This window comes from Chelonoidis abingdonii, chromosome 5 (genome assembly GCF_003597395.2).
Source record: "Chelonoidis abingdonii isolate Lonesome George chromosome 5, CheloAbing_2.0, whole genome shotgun sequence".
Taxonomy (NCBI): Eukaryota; Metazoa; Chordata; order Testudines; family Testudinidae; genus Chelonoidis; species Chelonoidis abingdonii.
The window spans coordinates 94,489,662-94,516,959 of record NC_133773.1 but is presented as its reverse complement, the minus strand read 5'-3'; the positions used below and the strand labels follow the sequence as shown (position 1 = coordinate 94,516,959).

Sequence of the window (27,298 nt, the reverse complement as noted above, 5' to 3'; positions counted from 1 at the left end):
AAAATTAGCCCAATCCTCACAGTGTATTGGTTTACACCTTAGGCTTAATTTCTTCTGTCCAGAATAAGCTATTGAAGAAAGAGACTTTTTCTGCAGTATTCTGTCATCTTTGTCAGTTCTACAATTCAGATACCAAGATATGAAGTAACTTCTTAAAGAGAAGAGACGTGATCTGAAACAAACAAACAAAAAAAAATACTGAGCTCTGAGAGCTAAATTCTCCTCAGATATACATGTGCATCTGGTGACTTCAGAGGGAGTTCTGCACAAGTCTCTGAGGTAAGAATTTGGCCCTGAATTTGTGCGCAATACAATAATTTTAATTAGAGGTAATCTGAGGTGGAAGTTGGCGCATGATGGAAAAGCAATATCCACCATCTATCACACTTTTACCTCATTGACTATACATATTTTAAAAAGGAAAGAAGCGATCAAACACCACAATACTTTGTGTATTCTAATTGAAATGTTCAGTCAGTCTCTAATCTCAATTTTTTTTATGTTTAATTGTATAAAAAAAACCTGCTTAACATTTTTCCTAAATTTCAAAGTTCTTCCATCAGAACTGACTCTGGGAACATGTAAAACATAGTTTCAAATCTAGCCAGTACACGTGTATTAAACAACACAGCTCACAATAATCCCTTTGTCAAAAGCTTAGGAAAGGAGATGGCCTTTGCGTTTGGATCCGGGGGTTAACAAACTCAGTCTTTGCCAGGCCAATAGAGTAAGCAAACTAAAATATGCACCAACTTCTGCTCTCAGCTTGACTCAAAACAACTTCTCAGTGAATAAATGGCAATCTTTAATTAAACATACTATGGCCTCTTTATTTTAAGTCAATGGAAATAATAATTTGTGAGTAAGGCAAGCAATATTTGGGGCAAAATTCTCAAAAACACTTTTTGACTTAGGCACTTAAGTCCCATTGGTTTTCAAGTCAGTTAGGTGCTTCTGAGAATCTTACCTTTTCCCTATATTACTGCAGATTTGGAGTGCAATAATCATGTAGGCTAGGTTCAAATGAGGCCTCACTGTTTACTTACCCCACTGGCTAACTACTGTAGCCACTAAAAAAGACCATAGGTGTAAAAAAAAAAAAAAAAAATTCCTCCAGACTATTAAAGACCAGATGGAACACTAATGATGCCACGCTTCAGCCTAATGTCTTCTTCAGTGCTAATACAACATTACATCAACATGTTTCATTGTGAATACCAGGCACTGACAAAATCCATCAAAATCACAGTTTTGGGTCAATGAACAGGATCTGCTAAGATATCCCTCTCAATGTCATTCACAGAGATGTTAAAGAGAGAGGGAACCCTTTATGATCATCTAGCCTGACTTCCTGTATAGTTCAGGCCAAAGAGCCTCACCCAATAATTTCTGCATCAAACCCCTACTTTCTGTTTGAGCTAGATTACAGTATTACATGCAAATAGTGAGGACATTATTTACTGTTCATGTTCCTAAAACATCAATATTTCAGCTGTATTTTTGACATACCAAAAATAATCAGACCATAAATGTTCAAGTTAAAAAAGATATTGCGAACAGAAACCAACATTCAAAATAGAAGAGAAATATTTATTTATTTTCTTCTAACTTACAACTAGCCAGAGAATCCCACTGAATTCTAGCTGGATAAAAAAAAAAAAATAGTGCTGTTTGTATGAGAATGTTGGAGCTAAATTAGGAATTCCTCAGAAGTGGAAATGTTAAATGTATGTAAAGAGAAAATGTAGAATCAAGGTTAACTTCAGAACCATAAATAGAATTCCAAATGATCAGCTTTCATTTCATGAAGTTTATGTTTATATTCTATTGTGGCAAGTGTTTTAAACTAGAATACTGTTCAAAATAAAGAATAAAATCAAAAGCTTCCTTAAAATTCAAATGTGTGTACCTGGGATTATGAAGCTGAAGGCTTTGAGTTTTCCCGTCCATTAGATCCAAAATTTGCTTCGCATTCCTTGCAGGTATGATGACAGTGCCTAAAATCAGGAGGAAAATAGAGCATTCAAGATTTTTGCTCATATTTCTCTAACACAGCTGTCATCTTTGTGTTGTATATTGGTAAGTATTCTTTTAGAAGGAATTTGTTGAACAGGCTTTATAGAAGGAATCTCCTGTTCTTTTCCATTCATCTGGTTTATGTTCTTCAGTCCTTCCAGATGTCTTATGGTATGGAATGATGTCTGAATGCCCCAGCAAAACAACCTTATTATTCTTATGTATTGTTTATTTTCAGTAGTGCCCAAAAGATAGTAGAGCTTTCCAAGCAGGAAAAGGAAGCATGATCCCTGATAAAAGAAACTCACAATCTAGACAAGACCAGTGGGTAAAGGCAAGGGTTACCAAGAGATAGATCCCCAGTTGGCCACATCTTTGTAATACAATGTTGTATTAACACAACAGGTTTCTCTGGGGGGGAGGCAGAGGTTTAAGTGAGAGAGGAAATATTTTATTAAAAAAATATTGGTTTAGGATTTTTAAATTATTTCAAAATACTCTTCCAATTTCCCATTATCAGTCAGCTAATTTACAGAGACATCACAGCACAAGTGAGCCTTCAGAAGGGATTTTAATACATTGGTGGCCTTGTGGATGAGCTTTTGGAAATGCATTTCCTATGCAGGGAGCAGTGTAGTACACATGGACAAATTGAGGGAGATATCATTGGCTCAGGGGAGAAGGTGAGAGTTAATACAAAATGAGATGTGGGTGGGAGCAGCATTTGTGTAGGGCTTTGAAGGCAGTGACAAAAAACTTGAACTTGATGTGTTCGACAGGGAGCAAGTAGAGGGATTCAAAAGAGGGGATGACATGGTCTAAGGTAAGAAAAATGATCTTAGCAGCTGCATTTTGTATGGACTGGAGACAGGATGGGTGTTCAGGAAGCCAGAGAAGAGGAGGCTGCATTGATTATGGCAGAGAATGATGAACTGTAGGGATATGAAGATGTAGTGCAGGAAAAAGCTGCAATATTTGGATATGTACATCTTGGACGTACAGAGCAAAGGAGACTCCAAAGGTGAATTACAGGCCAAACAGATGGGATAGATGGTGTGATATTTAATGGCACCAGATAGAAGGTAAATTGCTAACTGTTGATCTTTTATAATTAATTAGTATATGGAGAGGCTGAGGATTTAATCCTTTAAATTACAGGATTATTTATGTCTTCCAAACAATGCAGATTACATTGCATTTAATTTGTATCTTTCTAATAATTACCACATAATCTGGTACTACATAACTGCAGTATATATCCTTAGGTATAGCTTTCAAGAGTGCCCTATGAGCTGAAGCAAAAAGGTTTAAATGTATGCTGTAGCTGCCTCTCTCTTTCATTCTATTTTCAATAACTATCTTTTGATCTAAGATAAAGTGATCTGTATTGAAGACAAACCTTTTATGTTCTGGACCAAATGGACAAACTCCTTTACTTTGGAACTTTCTCTGGCATACTCGTATGTATGACATTGTCCCAATGGCAAGACCAAAGGCACCAGCAACTGTACAAACAGATCATAATATATTGTTAGTTCAAGAGCCTAACTCAAGATACTGTTATTTGTTCTTTATACAGTAAATTGCACTTATGTAGGACTTTTTCATCCCAAAGTACTTTATAAACATATACAAAGATTATACTGTAATAGTAGTTAGTTCTCTTATCACTGAAATGGAACCATCTGTGGAGTGAAACACTGCAGCTGGTTAAGAATACACAGCAACACGGCACAACAGTTTAGATGTCAAAAAGAATACTATATACACTTGGAATTTCAGGGGAAATTTAGATGAGGAGTGTAATAATAGCCCATGGTGAAATTTCACAAAGACAAAAGAGCTGACTCCCCCTGCCTTTGCAAAATGCCACATGGTATTTTTGATTACTACAAATAGCTAGGACTTCAGTTAAGTCTTGTCTTCCTATGTCACAGGCTTCCTTAATACCACTGGGCTCTGGTTCAGTACTCATTCAAAAAGAAAAATTACTTCTGGCAACACACTGAATTTTCTGTGGAGGTCTCACATCCAAGTATACACCAAATGAAACCTGCTAAGCTTTTGAAAACAGATGAGATTATGTCATTTAAATGGCTTGGTTGCATTATGCAAATACAATACAAAACAATTTCTGTGCCAACAATTTTTTTAACAAAATGTTCCAAAGTTAGACACGCAGAATAAACTGAATTTGTATTATTATTTCTTTATTTGAGCAGTTATATTGCTGTAATACTTAGAGAACTTAATCATGTTGAGAACTCGTTATGATAGTCATATAGTATTGCCAGAGCCTTACTGCTGTACATTATGTAATAAACGACAGTACCTGCCCCACAAAAGTTTATAATCTAAAAGAGTAGACATAACAGGCAGATAAAATAAACAAGGTTGTGAAAGCACGGAGAGAACATGGGAACAAAATTGTAGGATACTGTAGCATAGATTAGCTATGTGCACAATCACCAGCCCAAACTCACCATTGGCCTACCCATGATCAGATGGCAGAATTTTGTGTGCATTATGGCAAGGTGACAGTTAATGAGGCTAAGGTGGGGAGGAACAGATTTTGTTTGGATGTTTTTCCCACAAGAATGAGGTGGCATGGGAGAGGTGCTTGTGGAGGAAGCAGACAAGCAGACCACTGAGAATGGTGTTATTGACAGAACCATGGTGAGGGTTGACCTTGCAATCATATAATAGTGCAGATAGGGAATTAAAAATTGAATATATACTCTTATTGAAAAAGTCTTCATTAAACCAACTTTACTTAATAAATTAGTTTGTAAACTTAGTAGAATCCTATTTACCTAGACTGCTATACTGATACCTTATGGGTTCAGATAAGCAGAAGTTTGGATAATTGACATTCACTAGAACAGGGAGACACAAGCACACAAAAGAAGTCTGGAGGTTTGGAAAGTTCAGATTCTACTGTTAATAAATATTCTTCAACCTTTTCTGTCCTTTTAAAATAAAAGTACTGACTTACATGCAATTTTAGGTAATGATCCAAATCTTGGGTTTGATGACAGAAAGCCTAAAATAAAACGGAATAGTTAAGAATGCCTATCCACTTGAGAAACTCATCATCGTGTAACAACAAAAATGGTCTTTTTCCAACAAGCCTCCCTCATTTCTCAGAGTAAGGGCTATACAATACTTAAAAAGTATGGTAGCTTTGATTGAGGAAAATACACCGTTCCCAAAGCATTCTGGTAATTTCCAATACAATTACTTGTGTGGTGGCACAGAAGTGTCAGGGAAAAATATTTTGTGCTGCCATGCGGGGGATTGGAGTCCAGGTCTCTTGTTCAATTTCTTGCTCTTTGGGTCAGCACAAGCTGGGAGATAACTCGTAGGACCTTTTTTGCCAACGATCAGCCTAGTGTTAACTGTCACCAGATAAACATGACTCTATCCTCTTTAATAGGAATGGAGGAGTCACTCTGACATTTGGGCTTCTGAGGAGAGAAGATGTAGTTCAGGAACAGAGGAGAAAATGGAAAGATTCTCACCCTTCCCCACCAAAATTCCCCCTCCCCTCAAATTGACTAATATGACAATAGTGATTTGTTTCTGATCTCAATTTTGTAGCAGCATGTCATCATATATTGGTATCTGTGGATGCTCAGCTGACACCATGAGACAGCAAATCAAAATGCAGCATAAGGATTTTTCCACATAATCCTCCAAATCCCTGTGGATCCCTCCAATTTTCCTGTTTACATCTCCTTTACCCATGAGCTCACAAGTTGCAACCACCATTCTGGACATTGTATAGAACCTGTTAAAAATACCCAAGCAGGATGACTGATCACAACTGTGTGATGTGACTGCCATATCTAATCTCAGCCAATCAAAGAAGCAGGGGTCAGAATGAGCCCGTCTGCTGTACTTTGTACCAGCACTTGTCTGGTGACCCATCCATTTCTGCAGAATTTAAACAGACAGAGTATAACAGTAGCTCTGAGGGCTATGTGATGACCCCCTTCAATGAGATGGAAGACTCTAAACAGTGGAACCACTATGTTTCTGGGGTGGGACATCAGTGGGAGGCAGGGTATGGAAGGGAAGTAGGGGTGACAGTGCCAGACCATGCAGGCAAATTCCACCCAGAAGAGTTTGGTGGCAGAGGCAGCATAGAGTGGTGGCCAGTAGATCTACAACTGTAGATTCACATAGTGTAGGGGATGCACAGAAGTCCCAGCTTCTTCTAAAGCCAACTGAGCAGTAGTATATACACAGTGGGGAGGCCATGCAACCACTCTATGCCAAATGTTGGATTGCGGGGAGGAGGATTTCTTTTCCCCTCATCCCTATTAGGTCCTCCATGCAAAGCCCATTTATTTTCACTTTGGCCAGGTGTTCAGCAGTTGTTTCTAAAAGAAGTACAAGATGCCCCATTCATCTCAAATAAGTCAAGGCACAATAATAACCACCATTTAAAATTGGCATTCTTAATTACTTCACTCTGTTCATTTTAGCATAAATACCCAGGTACTAGGGAAATGTGGAGAGAGTTATCTGCCAAGGGGTGAGAAACCAGAAAGTAGTCTGCATCTCCTCAATGGGCATGCAGAGTGCAACCAGACTGATTCACTACAGAAATGTAACGTGATACTCCTCTGTGCAGATTACACAGCAGCCGTATAAGATCTCCCTGCCCTCCCCTTTGGCCAGTACCTCTTTGCATCGAGCCACTATGTATGTTGGCATATAGTCATAAAAATACTGCTGATGCTTTCTAGAAGCCAGAATTTAGAGCTACAATGCCAGATTCTGATACCCTCATTTACATAGACTAGTACCCTATTTTACAAGTAGTCCCAATGAAGTCAGTGATCTTCCTTGATTACAGAATGTAAGTGTGACAGATTCAGGCCCCTAGTATTTGGAAGGGTCTGAATTCAAAAGGAAATACAGTAAAAGCTTTGTTATCTGGCATGTTGGGGGAACGGTGGGTGCCAGTTAATCAATATTCTGGTACCAATGGAATACCAATTTTCAAAGAATTAGAATACAATCAAATGAATAAAAGACAAAACACAGTAGTACAGTATACAGGTATTCACCAACGCAGTAGTAGTACTCCACTGCAGAGTGGTTGGTTTCTTGAAGTACTTAGGTGTATACAGGTAACCTACTGTATAGAAAACTTTATCTTTTGACACTACATATCACTATGGGCAGCACATGATGTACAGTCCGATCACTAAAAATATACTTACCACTAAAACTATACTGAACATAAGTTAATCTTTCTTTGATGATTCGCAAGACTCTTCAGGCTCTTGCAGTGCCTCAGCATCATCATCAACATCAATTATCATTGTATATATAGACGGTGTAATAGATTAGGCTGAATCTGTAATGACCCTGTGACACACTCTAGAAGTTGCTTTTTTGAATAAATTCCCGATATCAGCTTGCTTACTTGTCTTCTGCCTCTTTTGCATAAAAGTAGAGTGCAGAACGTGCAACTGCATAACCTCCTGGGCAGTATACTAGTCGCAGTTACTAGACTGAAGATTTGTATTGGGAGAGACCAGAAATGCCGGATAATAAAGCTTTCCAGTTGATAAAGTGCCAGATAAAATAGCCTTTACTGTATTCAGAATGAGTTGTGGCAATGCATAGTTAATTATCAAATCATTATAACATTGATAGCACTGAGTGGGAAGAACATTCAAATATGAAAAGCAGCAAGCTCTGGGAGAATTCTGATTTAGTGCTGATTCCTGATCACCATGACTTGGGTTCATTTCTAATATAAATAAAACGATACACATATATCTTCCATTTACCATTGTAAATTAGCCCTTGAGTGATTAGCATGCTTCCTAGAGACAAGGGAAGACCTGGAAAAAAGAAGCAAACAAAAAAAATCAGCACTTTGCTCATTACTGACTGGCTGAGAATTATGTGCATCTTTTTTGTATTTATTATCCTGCCTTTTCCACCCCAGCTTGCTTTTGTCATTCACCTATTACACTTGCTCTTAGACTGTAAGCTCTTTGGGGCAATGACAGTAATTTATTATGTTTGAACAGCACTACCACAATGGAGCCCAACCTGGTTGTGACCTTTTCGTGCTACTGAAATATAAATAACAACAAAAACTTGCACATCCATTCACAGTCTATCCCCTCAAGACAGCAAAACTCAAGTGTATCTGACCTTGATAGAACTTCGATTAAATGATGAAACCCTTAGAAGCTTTTCAAATCTTTTCCTTTCAGAATGTCCACATTTAGAGTTGCCATCTGGCCAGCTTTACGCTCACTCTGCAGTGACTTTTGTTTTTGTTGTTGAAACTAAATAGAAATCTTATTTCTTGAAAAAATTCAAAATCAAGATCATATATATGAAAGAAAATGAAAAGCGTCTCTTGGGTGAGAGTAATAATAGATTTCAAAAATAGTGACATCAGCTAATAATAATAGCTAACTATTAACAATTAAGGGTACAAATCTGCCACTTTTACTTACATTAAGTGTACCTTATTATGTAAGTAGTCCCACTGATTTCATAGTAAGTACTACTTGACATAAGTAAGGATGACAGAATTAGGCCCTAATAACAATCTTCTCTCAAATAAAAGTAAGTGTTAAAGTAACTGGCAAGTCGTGCAGTAGAATTTAAAGCAGCAGTTCAGCTAAAAATACATCAGGTGCTGATTCTCACTGGGATAAGAATTAACATGAGTTACCTACCTCTGTACCAGAAACTTTCATTTCTACATTCTCGACTGATCCTTTCTATTTCTTTTCTATCGATGTGAGCATCTGAGATAGGACAGTGGAGACCAGACTGAAAAGAGCAATCTTTTGTTAGCTTACTGATTTTTATCTTACAAGATAGATAATTTAAGATGAATTAAAAATAATTACAAAATGTAAAATGAGAAAGGTATTTTCCTTTCATAAGTAATGCAACCCCCCCTCAAGTCTCAAAACAAATACACACACACAACCCATCTGCAGTTAGTAAAACAGTCAGATACCTGTATTTGATAATTCAAGATTAGAAATGTGAAGTACTGTTCAGGTTTTAAAGTGAAAAAACTTATCGCATTTGGAACATCTTGTCTGCAATAGTATAGGTATTAATTTTAGACTGGCAGTAAATTGCTGTTTTTCTCTTAATTCTTTTATTCTGATCAGCCACATTTCTTTAGCTGATATTCAGGGATTAAACTGGCAGGAAAAAAAGGCAGTGCTACTCTCAGGTCCTCCCACAAAATAAACTCCACCCACTTGAGATGCCAAATGAGAAATCACTCTCGGTAGATTGTACAGATATTCAAATTATGATCTCACACATCCTCCCAGGTGCTGCAGTCTTAACTCCCCCTCCGTGCAATTTGAATACACCTATGAGCTCTGTTGGGCTTCTCTGGCTGGGCTTCTCCTCAGCAGGATTCAGTCATCCTACTGGATTCTGTTGACATCCACGCAGTAATGGCAGTAAAATGTCACTCACAATAAATTGTGTTTGTCCCTGTCTTTTCTTTGTTGAGCAGTGAAACAGTTAATAATATTGACATTTTAGTACCATCTCTGGACATCTGAGTTAACATCTCACCAACACTGGCTCTAGCTGGGGTCCATGGGTTGAACTGTACCCACAGAAATCAGGTCTGGACATGCACTACCATGCATGCATCTCACATGGCTGGGAGTGCAGCTGGCACTCAGGTCTGCCTGCCAAAAACCACCACCACAACTCCTCTTAGCAACTGGGACCAGTGGGAAGCCTCAAGCCAGCATGGAGGGGAAAGGATTTAGGTAGGGTAGAGGGGGCAAGCTAGTCTGTTCTCCTTGTCAGCCAGGTAGCTGCAGTGAAGGGGGATGGGACTGGGCAGCAAAAGGGGGGCCTTGTGGTGCTGCTGTGGTAGGGGTGGCACTCCGGGTTGTGATGCAACTCCCTTTTGGGAATCCCGGGGGAAGGGAGAAGGGCTGGATATGGGGCACGGAGGGGAAGATCCTAAAATTCCTTCCTCCAAGGAAGACTTGAGCCAGCCAACAGGGGTAAGGAGCAGAGTGGGGGCAGGCAGGGGCTCCTAGGAAGGGACAGTAGGGGGTTTCCTTTGAGGGCAGAGGCTACTGGAAGGGGGTGAGTATAGGACTCATGGGGGGAGGGAAGGTCGGGGCTTCTGCTTTCCTGGGTTTCTAACCATTGTAATAATCATCATTAAGGCTATGTGTCTTTCACAGAGGTCATGGAAGTCACGGATTCTGTGACTCCAGAACCTCTGTAATTTCCGCAGCTGCAGCAGCTGGTGCGGCTGACCCCAGGGCTGCCCAAGCAGCTGGGGTGGCCCCAGGGCTAGCCATACTAGTCACTCCCCGGGCACCCCCAGGCAAATGGTCCCGGGTGCTGCCCAGAACAGTGATCCAGGAGAGCAAGGTTGCCCCGGGCTGCTCCTGTCCCAGAGGAGCAGCAGCAGTGGCTGGGTCCCTGGCCACCCCTGGCCAAAGCAGCAGCGGCAGCAGGGCCCTGGGCCACCCCATGCCTGGAGTAGCAGCATCTGCTGGAATGCCCCCTCATCCCCAGCACCTAACATTTAGTTAGGGGTACTTTTGGTACGAGTCATGGACAGGTCACTGTCTATGACTTTTACTAAAAATATCCATGACTAAATCATAACCTTACTCATCAGAAGCGTTCTTACACTGAACTAACTCACCACTGTGCTGCTACAGCTGTATACATTCACTGTACAAGAGTTTGGAACAACCAGTCTCTTGTATAGTGCATGTATACAGTTGTAGCAACATGGCAGAGACTTAGTTCTGTGTAAGAAGACAATTATAAATTGTTATTTTATGTTGTTTCTATCTGGCTGCACAGGAAAGATTTCATAGCTGCTTTAAATGTCTAGTAACTAAGGTGAAATATCTGGTGCAAATATCCTGGGGATACCATCATGGGCCCTCCCTGACCCTCCAACTCCTCCCTCTTTATTTCTAATTACAGGAACAGTCCTACAATACAGTATCTAGATGTCATTATAAATATGTGATACGTAAAAAGTTCTTGGAGTTACTTTGAAGTGATGTACACTAAGAAACAGGAGATGGAAAAACTCTTTGCTCATGAAAGCAAATCCTCTTCTTTACTAAATAAAACTGAAACAGTACATATACTGGGGAGGGTATGTTGGTGTCATCTATGCTGGATTAGCAGTGAGCAGGTAATAGCATTCAGATCTAACCTTCAAAGGAACTGAAAGTATAAGTGACTGACCCTTAGAGGAGTGGATTGAAATAGACTCTGACTGGCAACTGTGACCTCAGGCACTGGGATGGTGAGATAAAGGCAGGGGCCATGATAGCTGGAGGGACAGACACATAGAATGCGAGGACAGTAGTCTTCAATTTACCAGGACTGTAACTCTAAGGTTTAACCTACCAAGATAGGCGGTGGCCTACTCTGTACTCTAGATATGATTTTATCACATTTATCTTCTCTTTTATTTGATTTACCAATAAACTTCAACACTTCCAAACCTGAATGGCACTGTGACTCCATGTGCCAGGTCACAACACATGGAGCAGGGAGTCAGAGCCAGCCCCATCCCCACCCCAGTCCTGAGGGACAGGAGCTGTTACTTTGGGGTGGGTCAAAGCTGGGCTCAGTCTCCAGCCCAACTCCTCTTCTCCCAGGCCTTCCCTCCACACCGGGCCGGGATTAGGATTGTGGTGCTGGGGAGGAGGGTACTGCTGCAGTTGGTTGGTGCCCCCTCAGTGGGGCAAGGAGGAGGCTGAGTGCACCTACTGACTTACGATGCCACTTCTGCCACTGCATCTCACTGAGACGAATGGGGCAGTTTAGACTTCATAGTTATTGCTGAAAACTCTGTGCAAACTCAGGCAGATGTATTGTTTCAATTACACTCACTTCACATTTCCAAGGCTCTATTTACAATCACAAAAGCTGAAAATGTACTTTTAAAAAAAAATATGAAAGCTCAGATTTTGTAGCACAAGTGTCACCTTGGTAGAGATGTCGGTATGCCATAGGGTATGTCTGCACTTGGAGCTGGAGATGTGATTTCCAGGTCAAGGACACATACCCGCACTAGCTCTGCGCTAAAAATAGTGTTGCCATGGCAGCATGAGAGGTAGAAGGGCTAGCCTCCCTAATTATGTGCCTATGATATCTTGGGTGAGTACATAATTAGCTGCCATGGCTACACTCTATTTTTAATATGCTAACTCCATCACCACTGATGTGGGTATGTTTCCTCAGCAGAGAATCGCACCCCCAGCTCCAACCGGAGATATACCCATTCTGACATGTACCACCTCAATGTGAACCCTGTTAGTTTTGTAACCCAGGTGACGAAATAGGTTTATTGGCTGTAGTCATTATTAAATTTTCAGGTAATGGATGCCCCAGTCCTCATTCAAACACAACTCCTACTAAAGTTAGTGGGACTATTTCTTGAGTAAGGCCTTCAAATTGATCACAAACTGAGTTTCATAGCAGTGTGTGATGGAGTGTGCTCCCCACACTGGCCCTGCAAGAGCTGAACTGGGCCAGGTGAGCTAATCAGCTAATTAGCCAATCAGCTAATTAGGCTGCAAACAGGGGGGAGCTTTAGGCAACTAATTAGAGAGAAGCTCAGGTGTGAAGAACAGGTGGGGCTTCTACAAAAGATAGGAAACTGGAAGCAGAAGAGGCTGCAGGAAGGTGGTGTACAGTCACTTCCTGGGAGAGGGGAGGTATGTTTGGCAGCTATAGATAAAGTAGCTGATGGTTGTTCCCTGGGAGGAGGGAGTAGAGTGGTTAGCAAACCTCAAGAGAATGGAGGAGTGCTTGGGTAGGAAGCAGTGAAGTTGGGGACTGAGCTAGACCTTTGCTGCATGTTGTAGGGTCCCTCGGCTGGAACCCAGAGTAGAGGGTGGGCCTGGGTTCTCCTACCCACCAGTGGGGCAGTGAACTGGAAGACTGTTGGGGTCACTGTGGGAGTGACAGAGAATTTGAAGGACTGTATCCAGGAAGGGGGAATGCTGAGTGACCTGGCCAGATGGCTGAGTTACAAAGAGGACTACAGTGGTTCCTGAGAGCAAGAGACAGACTGCAGAGGAGAAACTGATAGGCTATACCTGCTGGAAGGGGTGTTGACTTGACTAAGCTAATCCCCAGAACCACCAGCAGGTGGTGCCATCCAGCAGTGAGTAGAACAAACATGTCACATAAGGTCATAGTATAGTATATGACACTTGTACTGTTCATAAACTATGTCAAATATAATAATTCTACAATAGTACAAATAACAGATAAAGTAAATGATTATCAACAGGGTTATTTCATATCAAAATTACTTAGTTAAATGTTCACCTATGGCACAAAGTGGTGGAATCTGGTCCTAACAGGCCTGTTGAGATTTCTTCAGCATAAGGGAGCTTGCAGCTGGTGTAGAGCAGTGTAACCAAATCCTATGCCAACTGCCTCCCTCCACCTGATTAGGATGAGCCAGATAGCACCTGTGCTCTTCTGGTTCTTAACAAAGATATGGTCCTTTGGGAACCATAGCCAGCTGGCATAAACTACAGCAGATTAGCTGGGACTGGGAATGTGACTAAGATAGCTTGACTATAACTAGCAGATGGTTGTAACTGGCTCTCTGACTGTCCTCTGCCTTCCCTGCACTGAACAGAATTTGGTACAGAGTCTGGGCCATAACACAAAGAAGTCTGGATTTTTTTTTCCCTAGAAATTGTGAACATGAACATATTGAAACCTTGTACAGAGCTCTGAGAAGTATAATACAGTAACTCCACATTTAACATTGTCCCAGTTAATGTCATTTGGTTGTTACATTGCTGATCTATGGCCATGTCTAGACTACGCGCCATATCGGCGCGTTAAAATCGATTGCTCTGGGATCGATATATCGTGTCTAATCTAGACGCGATATATCGATCCCTGAGCGCGCTTATATCGATTCCGGAACTCCATCAATCCCAACGGAGTTCCGGAATCGACATGGCGAGCCGCAGACATCGATCCCGCGCGGTGAAGACGGGTGAGTAAATCGATTTTAGATATTCGACTTCAGCTACGTTATTCAGGTAGCTGAAATTGCGTATCTAAAATCGATTTTATCCCGTAGTGTAGACCAGCCCTTAGAGTGAACACGGTCATTTAAAATTGCGCAATGGTCCCTTATAACGTTGTTTGGCAGTCACCTCCTTTGTTCACTACTTGCAGGAAGAGCAGCCTGTTGGAGCTAATGGTGGGGGCTTGGAACCAAGGGGGGCTGGCAGCTCCCCTAAGTTCCTGTGTGGTTGCCGCTGGGCAGTTCGTGTCCCTCCCCTCACTGCTGCTCCTGCCCTCTGCCTTGGAGCTACTCCTGAGAGCCTCCTGCTTGCTGTGCAGGGGGTTGGGGGAAGAGGAGTGCTGATATCAGGGTGTCCCCCTCCTCCTGTACCCCATCTCCACAGAGCTGGGGAGGGGGGAGACATGACAGGGTTCAGGAGTGAGCTTGCTGGTGGTGGTGGCGGCGGCGGCGGCGGCAGCTACTGTCTCAACTTGCTGATCTTCATGAAAAGGCAGTGTACTTAGAGTGGGGTCAGCATACTTAAAGGAGCAATGTGTGTCTCTCACTCTCACACACTTTGGAAAGGGGAGGGAGTGGTGCACTCTAGCGGGATAGCGTGGATTCATCATCACGGTCAGTTTCCACAGGGAATGTTTGCAGTGACTGCCATGCTGTTTCCTTCCTCTATTCCTGCTGCCTTGTAGCTTGTGAGGCTATATTAACAACAATGTGTTAACCCTTGCTCAGCTGAGTGCTAGTTCATCATTTAGCTGCAAAGCATTCCCTAGGAAATATCACATCCTCTGATTCCACTACAATTTATAGTGTCTATCTGTCTATCAAAAAAATCTTTTGTCTGGCCAAAAAAATTTCCCTGGAACCTAATCTCCTCCTAATTACACTAATTCTTATGGGGAAATTGGATTTGCTTAACATCATTTTGCTTAAAGTAGCATTTTTCAGGAACATAACTACAATGTTCAGCAAGGAGTTACTCTATATATAGAAAATTGTGCAAGAACATATGATTCTAAAACCAAATGTGCTCTATTTTTAATATTATATGGGATACTATAAACTCTATTTAAATAACCTACAGTTCTATAGCATCAATACATATTATAAACCTAGTGTTTTAGAAATTTCTAACTCGTGTAAAGATTTACTTTGGATTGAAACATGGAAAGTAAAATCTCAGCATAGCAGAAGGAGTAGACGTCCTTAAATATACTTAATGATATGGATTAGATCTGTTATCAACATTAGGAGACATTTTAACAGAATGCAGACTTTGTTTTATATATTTAATTCTGTAGAAAAATATCATGCTAAAAATTAAGAGCTATTCAAGGAAGTACAAAGTGAAAGCTGTGATGTTATAATTAACCTATCTGTAGTCTACAGGACTGGACACTGTCATTTAAGAACATGAGAACGGCCGTACCGGGTCAGACCAAAGGTCCATCTAGTCCAGTATCCTGTCTACTGACAGTGGCCAATGCCAGGTGCCCCAGAGGGAGTGAACCTAACAGGCAATGATCAAGTGATCTCTCTCCTGCCATCCATCTCCATCCTCTGACAAACAGAGGCTAGGGACACCATTCCTCACCCATCCTGGTTAATAGCCATTCATGGACTTAACCGCCATGAATTTATCCAGTTCCCTTTTAAACGCTGTTATAGTCCTGCCTTCAACAACCTCCTCAGGCAAGGAGTTCCACAAGTTGACTGTGTGCTGCGTGAAGAACTTCCTTGTATTTGTTTTAAACCTGCTGCCTATTTAATATTTTACACGATAAATGCAGCATATTCCAGGTATAGGAGGGAAGCATGGGCAGACCTGTAGCCATTTTAGGGTGGAGTTAAACAATAAAATAAATCTTATGGCTTATTGTCAATTTGTATTAAACTAAACTTAAACATAAGACCAAAGGTTGCCCTCAGTTACATCTGTGCAACCCCACTGACTTTGTAAAATACTGTGTTGCTAGCTTCTGCATTTTCATTTGGTTGTGAATAAATGCCTCCCAGAATCTTGCTTGTATCACGAAGAAAATATCGCACAAAAAGGCCTTCTGAAATGAAGCGATCTTTCTTGGGAAAATGTGTAAGCTTTATATCTGACTAGTATCTTTTAAAGGGCTGAAACCTTGCCCTAAACAGCCAGATACACCTGAGAAAGCTGCCATGAGTATAGTGGACGCAGACACCTGACCAGGAGACCAGCAATCTATTAATATTTGCTAATGGATCAGCAGAAACTCCACAGAGGAATACTGGCAAGCCCCTCCTCCTCCTCATTTATATGTATAAGTCCCTCTATTCAGACAACTGTTCACCTGGATTCTCTTCGATAGAATACAAAAATGCCAGTCACTGGCTAAAGATAGCATTCAACAGAAAGGGGAAGCAACTCCAATTTACCTGTTTGTTTTGTTGCTGTGAAGATGCCTGAAATTTACTTTGGGCTGTTTCTGAAGACATGTCTGTCAGTCCTTCCCCCTCTCCTCCTAATAATCTTGGTAAGCAGCAAAGTCAGCAATGCTGTCTTTCACAGCTGGCTCCTCCTCTCACTGTTCGGTACAAAGGTAAAAAGAGTAAAAGCATTATATTGTTATAGGCAACTATTTACTCAGAGAAACACCCATTTTGTAAGCAGCATTATCTTTATTGCAGATACTATTTGACTAACCTGATATTAAATGTAACTAAAAAAGATCCAATACCTGAACTCTAACTGAATTGTATCAGGCCTCACAATTCATTATTCCCTTTCAGTTATCAGAAATATTGGGTTTGTACTGAGTCAAGCAGGCATATATACAGGGAAGGATTATGTGCTGGGGCTTGTGAAGTGCAGCACAAAACTCTCACTGCTAGAGAGGAGTGGGGACAAACGTGGCTTCCAACCACCTTGCACCTTCCTGATCTCTGACTGCACTGGAACTCAAAATGGCCCCCGGCCTGAATGAGGTGGCTCAGAGCATTGGTCTAATTTACAGCAGCCTGTCCTGAGTGGTGGCCAGAATTCTCACAGTACAATGAGCTCCGGGGCTACCCCCTCCTGCTCATGCCCTACCCTTAACCCCTGACACACACTTCTTCTTTCACCACAGGGCCTACCCATCAAGCCTAACATGAACTAAGTCTGTGTTTCAGACCAAGATCCATCATAATCCCAGTTATTCCTCTGATTGTTTTAAATCATATTTAAAAAGGTACCCACAAAGGGATTTAGTTACTTAAGCCCCAAATTGAGGTGCCACTGCAATCCACAAAACCCCCACTGGGCTGCTGTGTAAACCTGTAGGCTTGTGAATTCTCTGCACGTAAATTTTTTTGTTTTAAAGTGTCTAAATTTCTGCCTTTGGTCACGCACACAACACCTCACTCTAGGCCTCAGGGTATCTCTTCCATGCCTACCCTCAGTGGGATCTTAGATGGTCCCCCACCCCTTTTGCCTGCAGGGCCTGGTTCAGTGTTGGGGTCCATTCAACAGTGATGACAGGGTGGTGGTGCTTCCCTTATAACTTTCAGCCCATTGGTTAGAGCATCACCTGGGATGTGGGAGACCCAGGTTCAATTTTCTCCCTGCCTGATGGGGAGAGAGGATTTGAACAGGTGTTTCCCACCTCTCAGGAGACTGCCATAACAAATGGGCTCTGGAATATTCCTGTGTGGGTGCCCCAGTCTTTTCTGTTGAAGCTGTTCCACTTTTTGGATAAATTAGTCATTGGAGAAGGGGGACTGAACCTTGGGTCTCCCATCTCTCAGATTAGTGCTCTAACCCCCAGGCTCTAGAGCCATTCTCTCACTCTCTCATTTTTCTAGCCCAATCTCTATTTATGTATTTATACAAAGTGGAACAGCTTTAAAAGTCTGTTCTCCTAAGTGGTTGCTGGTCCAACTCTTCTCTGTACTGTGCTTTAGTTCTGAGACAGTTACAAAGTTATAACATTCAGGAGAAGCCCTGTATTTTTATTTAGCATTGGGAATGCAGATAATCTTTTTTTATTGGTTTTTAATGGCAGGGCTGAAGAACTGACCTTTCTGCTGGCTAAAAAGATTCAATTAAAGCATTGTGTTGATATAAATCTGTAGTAAAGGTAATTCTTTTCCTATGCTCAGTTTTACCACAGTCTACACCATTTTCAGAGCACTGTATATTGATACTGTTTCTCTAAAAAGTGTAATTTTGAAGCTCTGTGGAAGGTGGGGAAAACTGTCAACTCTTCACTGTTTGTCTCATTCTATCAGTCTCTTGTCACTTAGAAAAGACCAAGGGAAAGGGGAGAGAACTTTAGAAAAGTTTGTCAATCACAGGCACTAAATCTTGGAATTCATATTCTGTTCAATAAACCTAGCTGTGTAGGAAGTTGTATTAAAAAAAAAAATCATCTCAGGAGATTGCAGTAGAATCTGACCTGGATTCTTTGCCACTGCAGCAGAATTTAAGCTCTGCATCACTTTTTCATCATTGTCTTCCAGATTCAGAAAACTAAAGAAGAAGAGAGAGAGGCTTTTTTAGGACTCTATAATGTGTTCTAGTAACTTGTAGCTTGTAATTCATCTTTTATTATACCCATAAAATCTTGGAAGTATTTCCTATGTTACTAAACTACGCTTCAGTTTCAACATAATGAAGAATCCCAGAAACGGGTAGACTCTGAAGGAACTTCCTGGTACCCATCCTAGTAGAGATGGGAGTTGACAGCCCTGCTGGCAAGAACATTGTCAAACAGAGTCTATGATGGTGAAATGTTAAAAATTGAATTAATAATACTTAGCACTTATATAGTGCCTTCCATCTGAGGAAGGCACTATATCTAGGGTGCTTCATAATCACTGGATATTATTTTTGGGAAATTCGGGCACCGTCATCATCTCAGACAAAACTATCCTTGCAATGATATACTGGGAAAACATGACTTTTTCTCTTGCATATTTATTGTTCTGCTGCCTGATTTCTGAAGCCAAGTGGGTTTAAATGGATGGCATACTTTATTAGCTATTTTTAGCTTGGGACAAATTCCCTGTTTCCTTTATTCTTGTTATCTAACTAAAATGCTCACTCTGTACAGAAACTGTTCGATAAAAACATCCATCTGATCTGAAGGGAATCACCTGCTTGAGGCATTTTTATTTCTTTGGTCTTGCCTGCTTCATATTTCCAGTTCCTTTATTCAGGAATAGAAGAGGGTGGATAAAGGATTCCTGCATAGAAAATATTTTGAAGCTTCTAGCTGGGCGATGAAGGGGCAGCATATGAGGGAAATGGCTGGGGGTTCTTTTTGGAGAAGAGAGGGGGAAGTTTACTCTTCATGTAAGTATTTGTTTTTCTGTATTAAGAAGGCTCACGGTGGATAAAAATTGAAGGTTTTTCCCTCAAAAATCAGATATAAATAAAAAAAACAGATTTTTTTTTAAATCAATCTAAAGATAGTTTTAATTAAGATACATTTATAGCTCAAAGATATCTCATCACTGACTAAGGATTATAAATTCTAATTCTGCAGTATGAGACTATATAGTCATGTAATGTTTAAGAAAAGTTTTGTAAATGAGTTCCAATAGTTCATGGATTAGGGACTCAATCTCTATGCTCCAGGTTCTTCTTATAGAATTATTTATCCCAGTTAATTCATCTTCTTCCAAATGACTCACGTCGCTCAGATCTAAACCACTACCATCAGAGAATGCTCCAGTCTTGCAGTTTTCAAACTGTGCAATTTGTGTCTACAGAGAACCTGCTCTAACAGCAAAAATTTTTTAATAATCATATATATAGAAGTGAAACCATGCAGACCTCAACCCTACTTGTACCTCTGCAAATTTCATTCACCAGAGCTATCTCTTACCCTCTCTAAAAGTGCAAAGTTTCAAAATGTTTAATGAATAAAAGATTTCTGGGTGGAATAGCAAGCCGGACATATTCATCTAGTCTGACCCTGACAATGCAGCATACATCTCACCCATTCCACTCTATAAAAACCCCAAACCTATGTGCTTATTGCAGTCCTCAAATGTGATTTGAAGACCTCAAGCTGCAGAGAATCCTCCAGCAAGTGACCCATGCCCCACACTACAGAGGAAGGCGAAAAACCTCCAGGGCCTCTGCCAATCTGCCCTGGAGGAAAATTCCTTCCCGACCCCGAATATGGCGATCAGTTAAACCCTGAGCATGTGGGCAAGACTCACCAGCCAGACACCCAGGAAACAATTTTCTGTAGTAACTCAGATCCCATCCCATCCAACATCCCATCCCAGATCACTGGGCATACTTACCTGCTGATAATTTGGCAACTGATCTTTGATTATTGCCAAAATTAGGCTATCCCATAATACCATCCTCTCCATAAACTTATCAAGCTTAGTCTTAAAACCAGGTATGTCTTTTGCCCCCACTACTCCCCTCGGAAGGCTGTTCCAGAACTTCACTCCTCTGATGGTTAGAAACAAGGAGAAGTCTGGAGATAATTGTGAGAAGAGAGGGACAGGTAGTAGAAACAAAAGTGAAACTGTCTGAGCAGCATATTCCAGAAGTCTTGAGGTCTTTCTGAGTGTAGCCTTCATTGATTTGAGATCTACCATACCACTCTCTCACTAGAAGGGAAAACCTATAATGGCAGTAGCCTGTCAAAGAGACCCAGTTTGGGAATATTTTAATGAAGTTCCTCTACCTGTGGGCAAGACAGGCATGCGTGCACAATGCAAACAGTACAACAAAGAAATGCAAGGCCTGTTTGCCCGAATGAAACATCATCATGAAAAGTGTTCCTTCTCAGGAGGAAGCTGCGTTGAAGATGATGAAAGGAACATGTCTGTGTTGGATTAAAAATAATAATACATTTATGTTGTGGAAACTGTAAGAATGATTCCACAACAGACCCCGGATCTGGCCTGACCATTAGAAAGAAATATGTCTCTCAGCCTGCTCTCTCAACCTGCTGAGTTTGTGCTCATTGAAACAGGCCTGCCAGTTTGCAAAGTCTGTGCTATTTACAGAAAAACATCCAGATACAAAGAGTTTACTCTAAAAGTAACAAGATAACACCTGTCCTTTATGGCTGGTACAACTTTGTTTTCCTAAACTCTGGAATAAGATGTGTGAACCCTCCCAACTCTTGCATGCTTGTCTTGTTCTTTTCCTTTTAGATATAACAAGTGGGATGAATAGACTTATTGAAGTCTGCCATGTCCCACTGATTTTAGAACGGTTTTGTTAAAGGATGGGCAAGTGATAAAATGCAGATGTGACAGGATATATGTTGGAGTGCGAGTGTGATTGTAGGTATGTATGATTGAATGAGGAATGGAAGATTAAAGGTTGAGGTGCCAGCCTTAAAATACCGTTCAGCTAAAGAATACAGTGGACAAGAAAGCTCGATAACCCTGAGGGCATACTTGCTCCAGAGACAGGGGGGCCAAAAACCCGAGGAACAAGGTAACAATATACTGTTATTTTGTCATTGCTGTGCCATCCGCGTGATTGACTATCCCTTCAAACGTGAGAACAGTGATTGACTATCACTTGAAACATGAGAACAGCATGATAAAGCAAACCCTGTAAACTTGTATGAGGATAAATCCCTATAAAAACAGACCCTGAGGACTTTGGATCTAATTCTGCAAACCAACCTCCAAGCGCATCAGATGAGCATCTGACAAAGCCCTGCTCCACCCTCGTGTCCAGGCCATCTGGCCAGTAACTTGGCACGAGCAACTCCTAGGCTGGTAACTATAACAACTTTGCAGAACCTGTGTGTGTGTGTGTGAGGGAATGAGATGTTACAGCTATAACTGATTCTTTCTATATTCATAATAAATGTGGCATTTTGCCTTATCCCCATTAATAAGATCCTTTTTATTTTATTGTTATAACACCTGAACATGCAGGCTCTTCAGGTTGGTAAACTTTTTTATTTCATACTTCTTTCTTAAAGACTGCCTGTCTTCTTTCTGGACTATTCCTGAATTCTCATGTTGAGGGAAAAATATAGTTGTTACTCTATGGTACTATCATTTTAGATGCAGTTGTGATAAAAAAAAACAAAACAGCTGAAATAGGCAGATCTTCTTTTACAATTTTCACCTTTAAAGCAGTACTGAGTGTCAGTGAATGCAATGAGTAATACTAAATGAGCAGTATGGTAATAATAATTAAATAACTGCATTGACTTATTTTGTTTAGGAGAATCTATCCTCAACATACAGGATTCTGAATACTATCCACCTTCAAGATCACCATTATTTTCTGTAGTTTCAGAATTATCTGCCTATAATAGTGTTTCAGTCACATCGTGTATGTCACATAACCACAGGAGACCACCCGTAGCAAAAAGAAAAAAAAATCTCCATCATCCAGAAACAACCATAGATAAATCATAAGAACCAGCAGATTACAAAAAGAGGTAATTGATGAAAAAAATTGCCCAGTTTGTTTATGCAACAAACTTCTCCTTTCTCTATGACTGAGAACCCACACTTCATTAACAAGGTTCAGTCATTAAGACCAGGATACAGGCCACCCAGAAGAGCAGATGTCGCAGGCAAATTGCTGGATAAAGAGTATGAGAAAGAAATTGAACAGTGTGCAAAAAGTCTAGAGCGTAAAATTGTTAACCTGAATCTTGATGGGTGGAGCAATGTCCACAATGATCCTGTTGTATGTGCTTGTGTGTGACAACAGAAGAAGGGAATGTCTTCCTTACAGAAACAATTGATACATCAGGAAATGCACACACAGCAGAATACTTACAAGAAGTAGCAGTAAAAGCTATAACAAACTGTGAAAAAATTCAAATGTCTAGTACGCAGCTTGGTCACAGACAATGCTGCAATGTATCCAAGATGAGAAGAAATTTAGAAGAGAGTGAAGAGAGTCCCAAGCTAATAACATACGGTTGCAGTGCTCATTTGATGCACCTCCTAGCCAAAGACTTCAGTGTTCCAGAAATAAAGGCTAATGTTTGAAATTGCAAAATACTTCCGTAACAACCACTTTGCAGCAGCTGCTCTGAAAAAGTGGAGGACCCAAGCTAAACTCTCCCACAAGACATGCGATGGAACTCAGTAGTGGCTGTTTTGAGCACTATATCAAGAACTGGCCTACTCTGATGACAGTTTGTACACAAAATCGTGAAAAAATAAATGGCACTGTCACAGCCAAAGTTCTCAATATTGGGTTTAAGAGAAATGTTGAACACATGCTGAGTACCCTGAATCCTATTTCTGTAGCCTTGAACAAAATGCAGGGAAATAGCTGTTTTATTGCTGACGTGGTTGAAATTTGGAAGGAACTGAGTGAGATCTTAAAAAGAGAAATATGCAATGGCAGAGTTATGTTACAAGCATTAAAAAAAATGAATGGGACAAGCACTATCTCCAGCTCATTTTCTTACAAATATTCTCAATACTCAGTACCAGGGTCAAACCTTAACTGCTGAAGAGAAGTTAGCTATGACATAGACATGCAGCAATCATCCCTCCATAATGCCAACTATAATAATCTTCAGAGCTCAGGGTGAACCATTCAAGAAATATGTGTTTGCTGATGATGTTTTAAACAGAATCTCACCAGTGAACTAGTGGAAGTCACTTAAGCACTTGGATTCAGAGACTGTTAAAATGATAATCTCACTTTTAACAGCAGTAACTTCTTCTGCTGGTGTAGAAAGAGTATTTTCTTCCTTTGGACTAATTCATTCCAAATTGAGAAATCATTTGGGACCTGAAAAAGCAGGAAAGCTTGTTTTTCTTTTCCAGATAATGAACAAACAGGAAAATGAAGGTGAAGACGACTGAGTTAGCTGCAGAAGCCAATATTGTAAGTCTCTCATGTTGACTTGGCTGACATAGTCTATTTAATTTGTGGGGTTTTTTTAAATATTTCATTTAACTATTTCAGTTAAAAACAATTTTAACAAAAACAAACCTGATTTTAAAGAACTTGAATGTTTAACTAAATTTAAAAATTCATGTGCTTGTTTTGTTAAAATATTATGTTTGCTGTTGAAGAAAAAATCCAGATTACATAATGTTATTGTTTTAGTTAAATAAAACAATTTAAATGTTTGTCTAGTGATGTTCTCCTCCTAATACAGCATGGCAAAAAATCCTCCAAATATGAATGATTAACCTGTTGAATTGGAGATATTTATGAAGTCATTGGGAAGTGAACTGTTTCAATTACCTTTTTGGTAAGTGAAATAACCAGGTATTCATTTTCTGATATAGCTGTAAAACTAATCTGAAAAGTTTTCAAAATAAATCACTTAAAAAATGTATATAGTGTGTACTTTCTAAAAATGAAACCAAACTATCTGACTGGGGAAGAATATGTATTAAGGTTATAACAACCAATAAGAATGCACTTTTATGTAGAAATCTATGATTAAACCGAGTCTTCCTGACTAGTGATTTAAATCAAATCCACCCTGAAAAGTTGTTGGTAGTGACCACACCACTCTGTGAGATTACTGGGAGAAACAGATAGGAATTTTTTTCCCCACTCTTTCAAAGATCTGTTTTCATTGCCAGAGACTTTGTCTTATTGTGTGGGTGCATCTGGAATAAAGTACTAATTAATCATTGTGACATTTAGCCCAGCACTTACAGTAGCACAGGGGTAGGCAGCACGTGAGCTGATTTTCAGTGGCACTCACTGTCCGGGTCCTGGCCACCGGTCCAGCGGGCTCTGCATTTTAATTTAATTTTAAATGAAGCTTCTTAAACATTTTAAAAACCTTATTTACTTTACATACAACAATAGTTTAGTTCTATGTTATAGACTTAGAGAAAGAGACCTTCTAAAAACATTACAATGTATTACCAGCACGCGAAACCTTAAATTAGAGTGAATAAATGAAGACTTGGCACACCACTTCTGAAAGGTTGCTGACCCCTGCAGTAGCATTTCAGATGTTTGGCATTCAGTAGGGTGCAAGGAGAAATACTTGCCAGGAGATATTATAAGAGCCCTCTAAATTGGAACCTTTATTTTAATTATGGGACTCTTATTTTGGTATAGGCTGACCAGATAGCAAGTGTCAAAAATTGGGACAGAAAGTGGAGGGGACGGGGGGTAATAAGTGCCTATGTGAGGAAAAATACCCAAAAATCAGGACTGTTCCTAAAAAATCAGGATATCTTGTCACTCTATTTTGGTGCAGGGTACATAGTTTAGTTTCAGGCAACATGACTAGAAGCTTAACAAGATTAAAATGAAGGAGCGACTGGATACTATTGTTAAAAGTATGTGCTCAGATGTTTGACAGCCATTTCCAGTGTTTACAGAGGAATAATATGGGAGGCACTATCACTTTTTCTTCACTGTTTTTGAAGGGATTATGAGTATATTTGGAAAAAATTTTGATCACTGTCTTTTTCTTAGGAAGGATGGCATGGGGTTTATAGGCACAGGCAATCTGGATTCTGCTCCTGGCTTTGTAGCAGACTTCCTGTGTGATGTTGGGTGAGTCACTCAATCTTGTTAAATCTCAATTTCCTCCTAAGTAAAATACTCTCCTCACAGCTGGGTTGTGAGGCTTAACTAATGCATGGGCAGTCACATGCTTTGAGACTGTTAGGCAGAAGAATCTATATAGAGCAAGACCTAAAACTTTTATTACACCTCTACCCTGATATAACACGAATTCGGATATAATGTGGTAAAGCAGTGCCCTGGGAGGGCAGAGCTGCACACTCCGGTGGATCAAAGCAAGTTCGATATAACGTGGTAAGATTTTTTGGCTCCCGAAGACAGCATTATATCAGGGTAGAGGTGTACTTGTTGTTTTCACTATACACTAGAATGACTGAGGGCAAAATTTGGCTCATTGTGGAAAAAACTTTTTCTACTTTTTCCCAACATGTCAAATTTTGTCCTCCATCTGACTGCCCTAGCTCTTTTACTGGTCACGTGGAAGATTTTTAGCAACTCCCAGGAGCAGTGAAGGGGTAGGGGGAGGATGCCAGCCCATCAGCAGAGCAAAAATGAGACCAACCACATGAGCAATGCTCTGCTCCCTATAAGCTGGCACCCAGGGTGTCTGCCCTGATTGCCTACTCCCAAAACTGACCCTGCCCTCAGTTCCAGTGTAACCTCATTGAGATATTTGTGTATTTTTGATTGCAGAATTTGGCCCAGTGTCTTGTTGCTTTCTGGTATGTAATTATCCCTCCACATTTAGTCCCATTTATTTTACGTGCATTTTATAGTATTTTTCTCAATATAAAATCTAGGTGGGGTTTTTAAACACGCTTTCCACAAAAAATATACAATCTCTCATCAAAACCAGCTGCTATACAATCTGCACTTTGTGATATACGTGCAAGAATTTGGTCACTAGTAAACAGCTCTAGGGGGGAAATGCTGTCAAAAATGTGGGCCTTACAAGCGGTACTAGAACAAAAAAATCCCTTTGTGTTGAGGCATCGACGAGGCAATTCCCTCAGCACGGCGTGTACTCGCCGTTCTCTGACGTCCAACCCACATCGGCGCGGAGGCCTACCGGGGCAGTCTTTGTGCAGTTTCTGTGTTTGAAACCCCAGGAGATGAGACTAAAGGAAATCAGCAGAGCGAAGAGCAACTTTGCAGAGACAAAGAGGGAAAAACACTTACGATCGTTCCGGACTCTAGTTGGGAAGTTACTGATTTTGTATTAGTTCTAAAACGGGGCCCAATTCATACCTCCTACCGCGCAAATGCCTGGCGGCCGTACCTTGCTCGCCGGAGCAGAGACGCAGCACCAGCAGGCTCTATTCAATTCCTGTGTCGCTGACTGGCCCCGCCCGGCCAGCGAGAGGCAGGGATCAGCTGCAAGAAGCACCAATTTAGCCTCAGTGCCGGAAGCCGCCTGTGTCTGTGGGACCCTTAGCAAGCTCCGGGCTGCTAGTGCCCTCTCCCCAATGTAATGTAACTCCCTGGAAAGGACAAGGGGGCTGTACTGCTGCTGCCCTTTCCTGGGCTGAGACCCCTGAACACATCATAGACCAGATTTTAGTTTTTGCCCCCTGGGGGATATTGTCTCTTCTCTGACAGTTTACATAGCCAGAATGTAGGTGAGTAACGCACCCTAGCATTCCCCACTCAAAGCACCAGGGCACTGTATAATAATTTTCTAATAAATTATAGACAGTTAAAAAAACCACACTGCTTTCTTAAAACTACAGACAAACAAAAAGCAGATTCAAAGAGGATTGTGCACAGGAAAAAGGGAAGAG

At 40.7% G+C, this 27,298-nt stretch overlaps 1 protein-coding gene across 8 annotated transcripts; it reads right to left on the bottom strand.

The window, feature by feature from the left end:
• Nucleotides 1–27,009, bottom strand: OCIAD2 (OCIA domain containing 2). 8 transcript variants are annotated; one of them, XM_032768858.2, is made up of 9 exons: nucleotides 26,697–26,836; nucleotides 26,470–26,608; nucleotides 16,499–16,647; nucleotides 8,736–8,832; nucleotides 7,827–7,880; nucleotides 5,012–5,059; nucleotides 3,416–3,521; nucleotides 1,910–1,997; nucleotides 1–172 (listed from the first exon to the last, which is right to left on the bottom strand). In XM_032768858.2, exons 3-8 carry the CDS (start codon nucleotides 16,556–16,558, stop codon nucleotides 1,916–1,918), a joined length of 447 nt encoding a protein of 148 aa, XP_032624749.1. In that variant the 5' UTR covers nucleotides 16,559–16,647; nucleotides 26,470–26,608; nucleotides 26,697–26,836; the 3' UTR covers nucleotides 1–172; nucleotides 1,910–1,915. The 8 variants fall into 8 exon arrangements, with proteins under 8 accessions (XP_032624749.1, XP_074922564.1, XP_032624751.1 ...); XM_075066463.1 differs by having other exon boundaries at nucleotides 16,499–16,635; XM_032768860.2 differs by lacking the exon at nucleotides 26,470–26,608 and adding an exon at nucleotides 18,499–18,572.
• Between the last annotated feature and the right edge of the window lie 289 nt (nucleotides 27,010–27,298).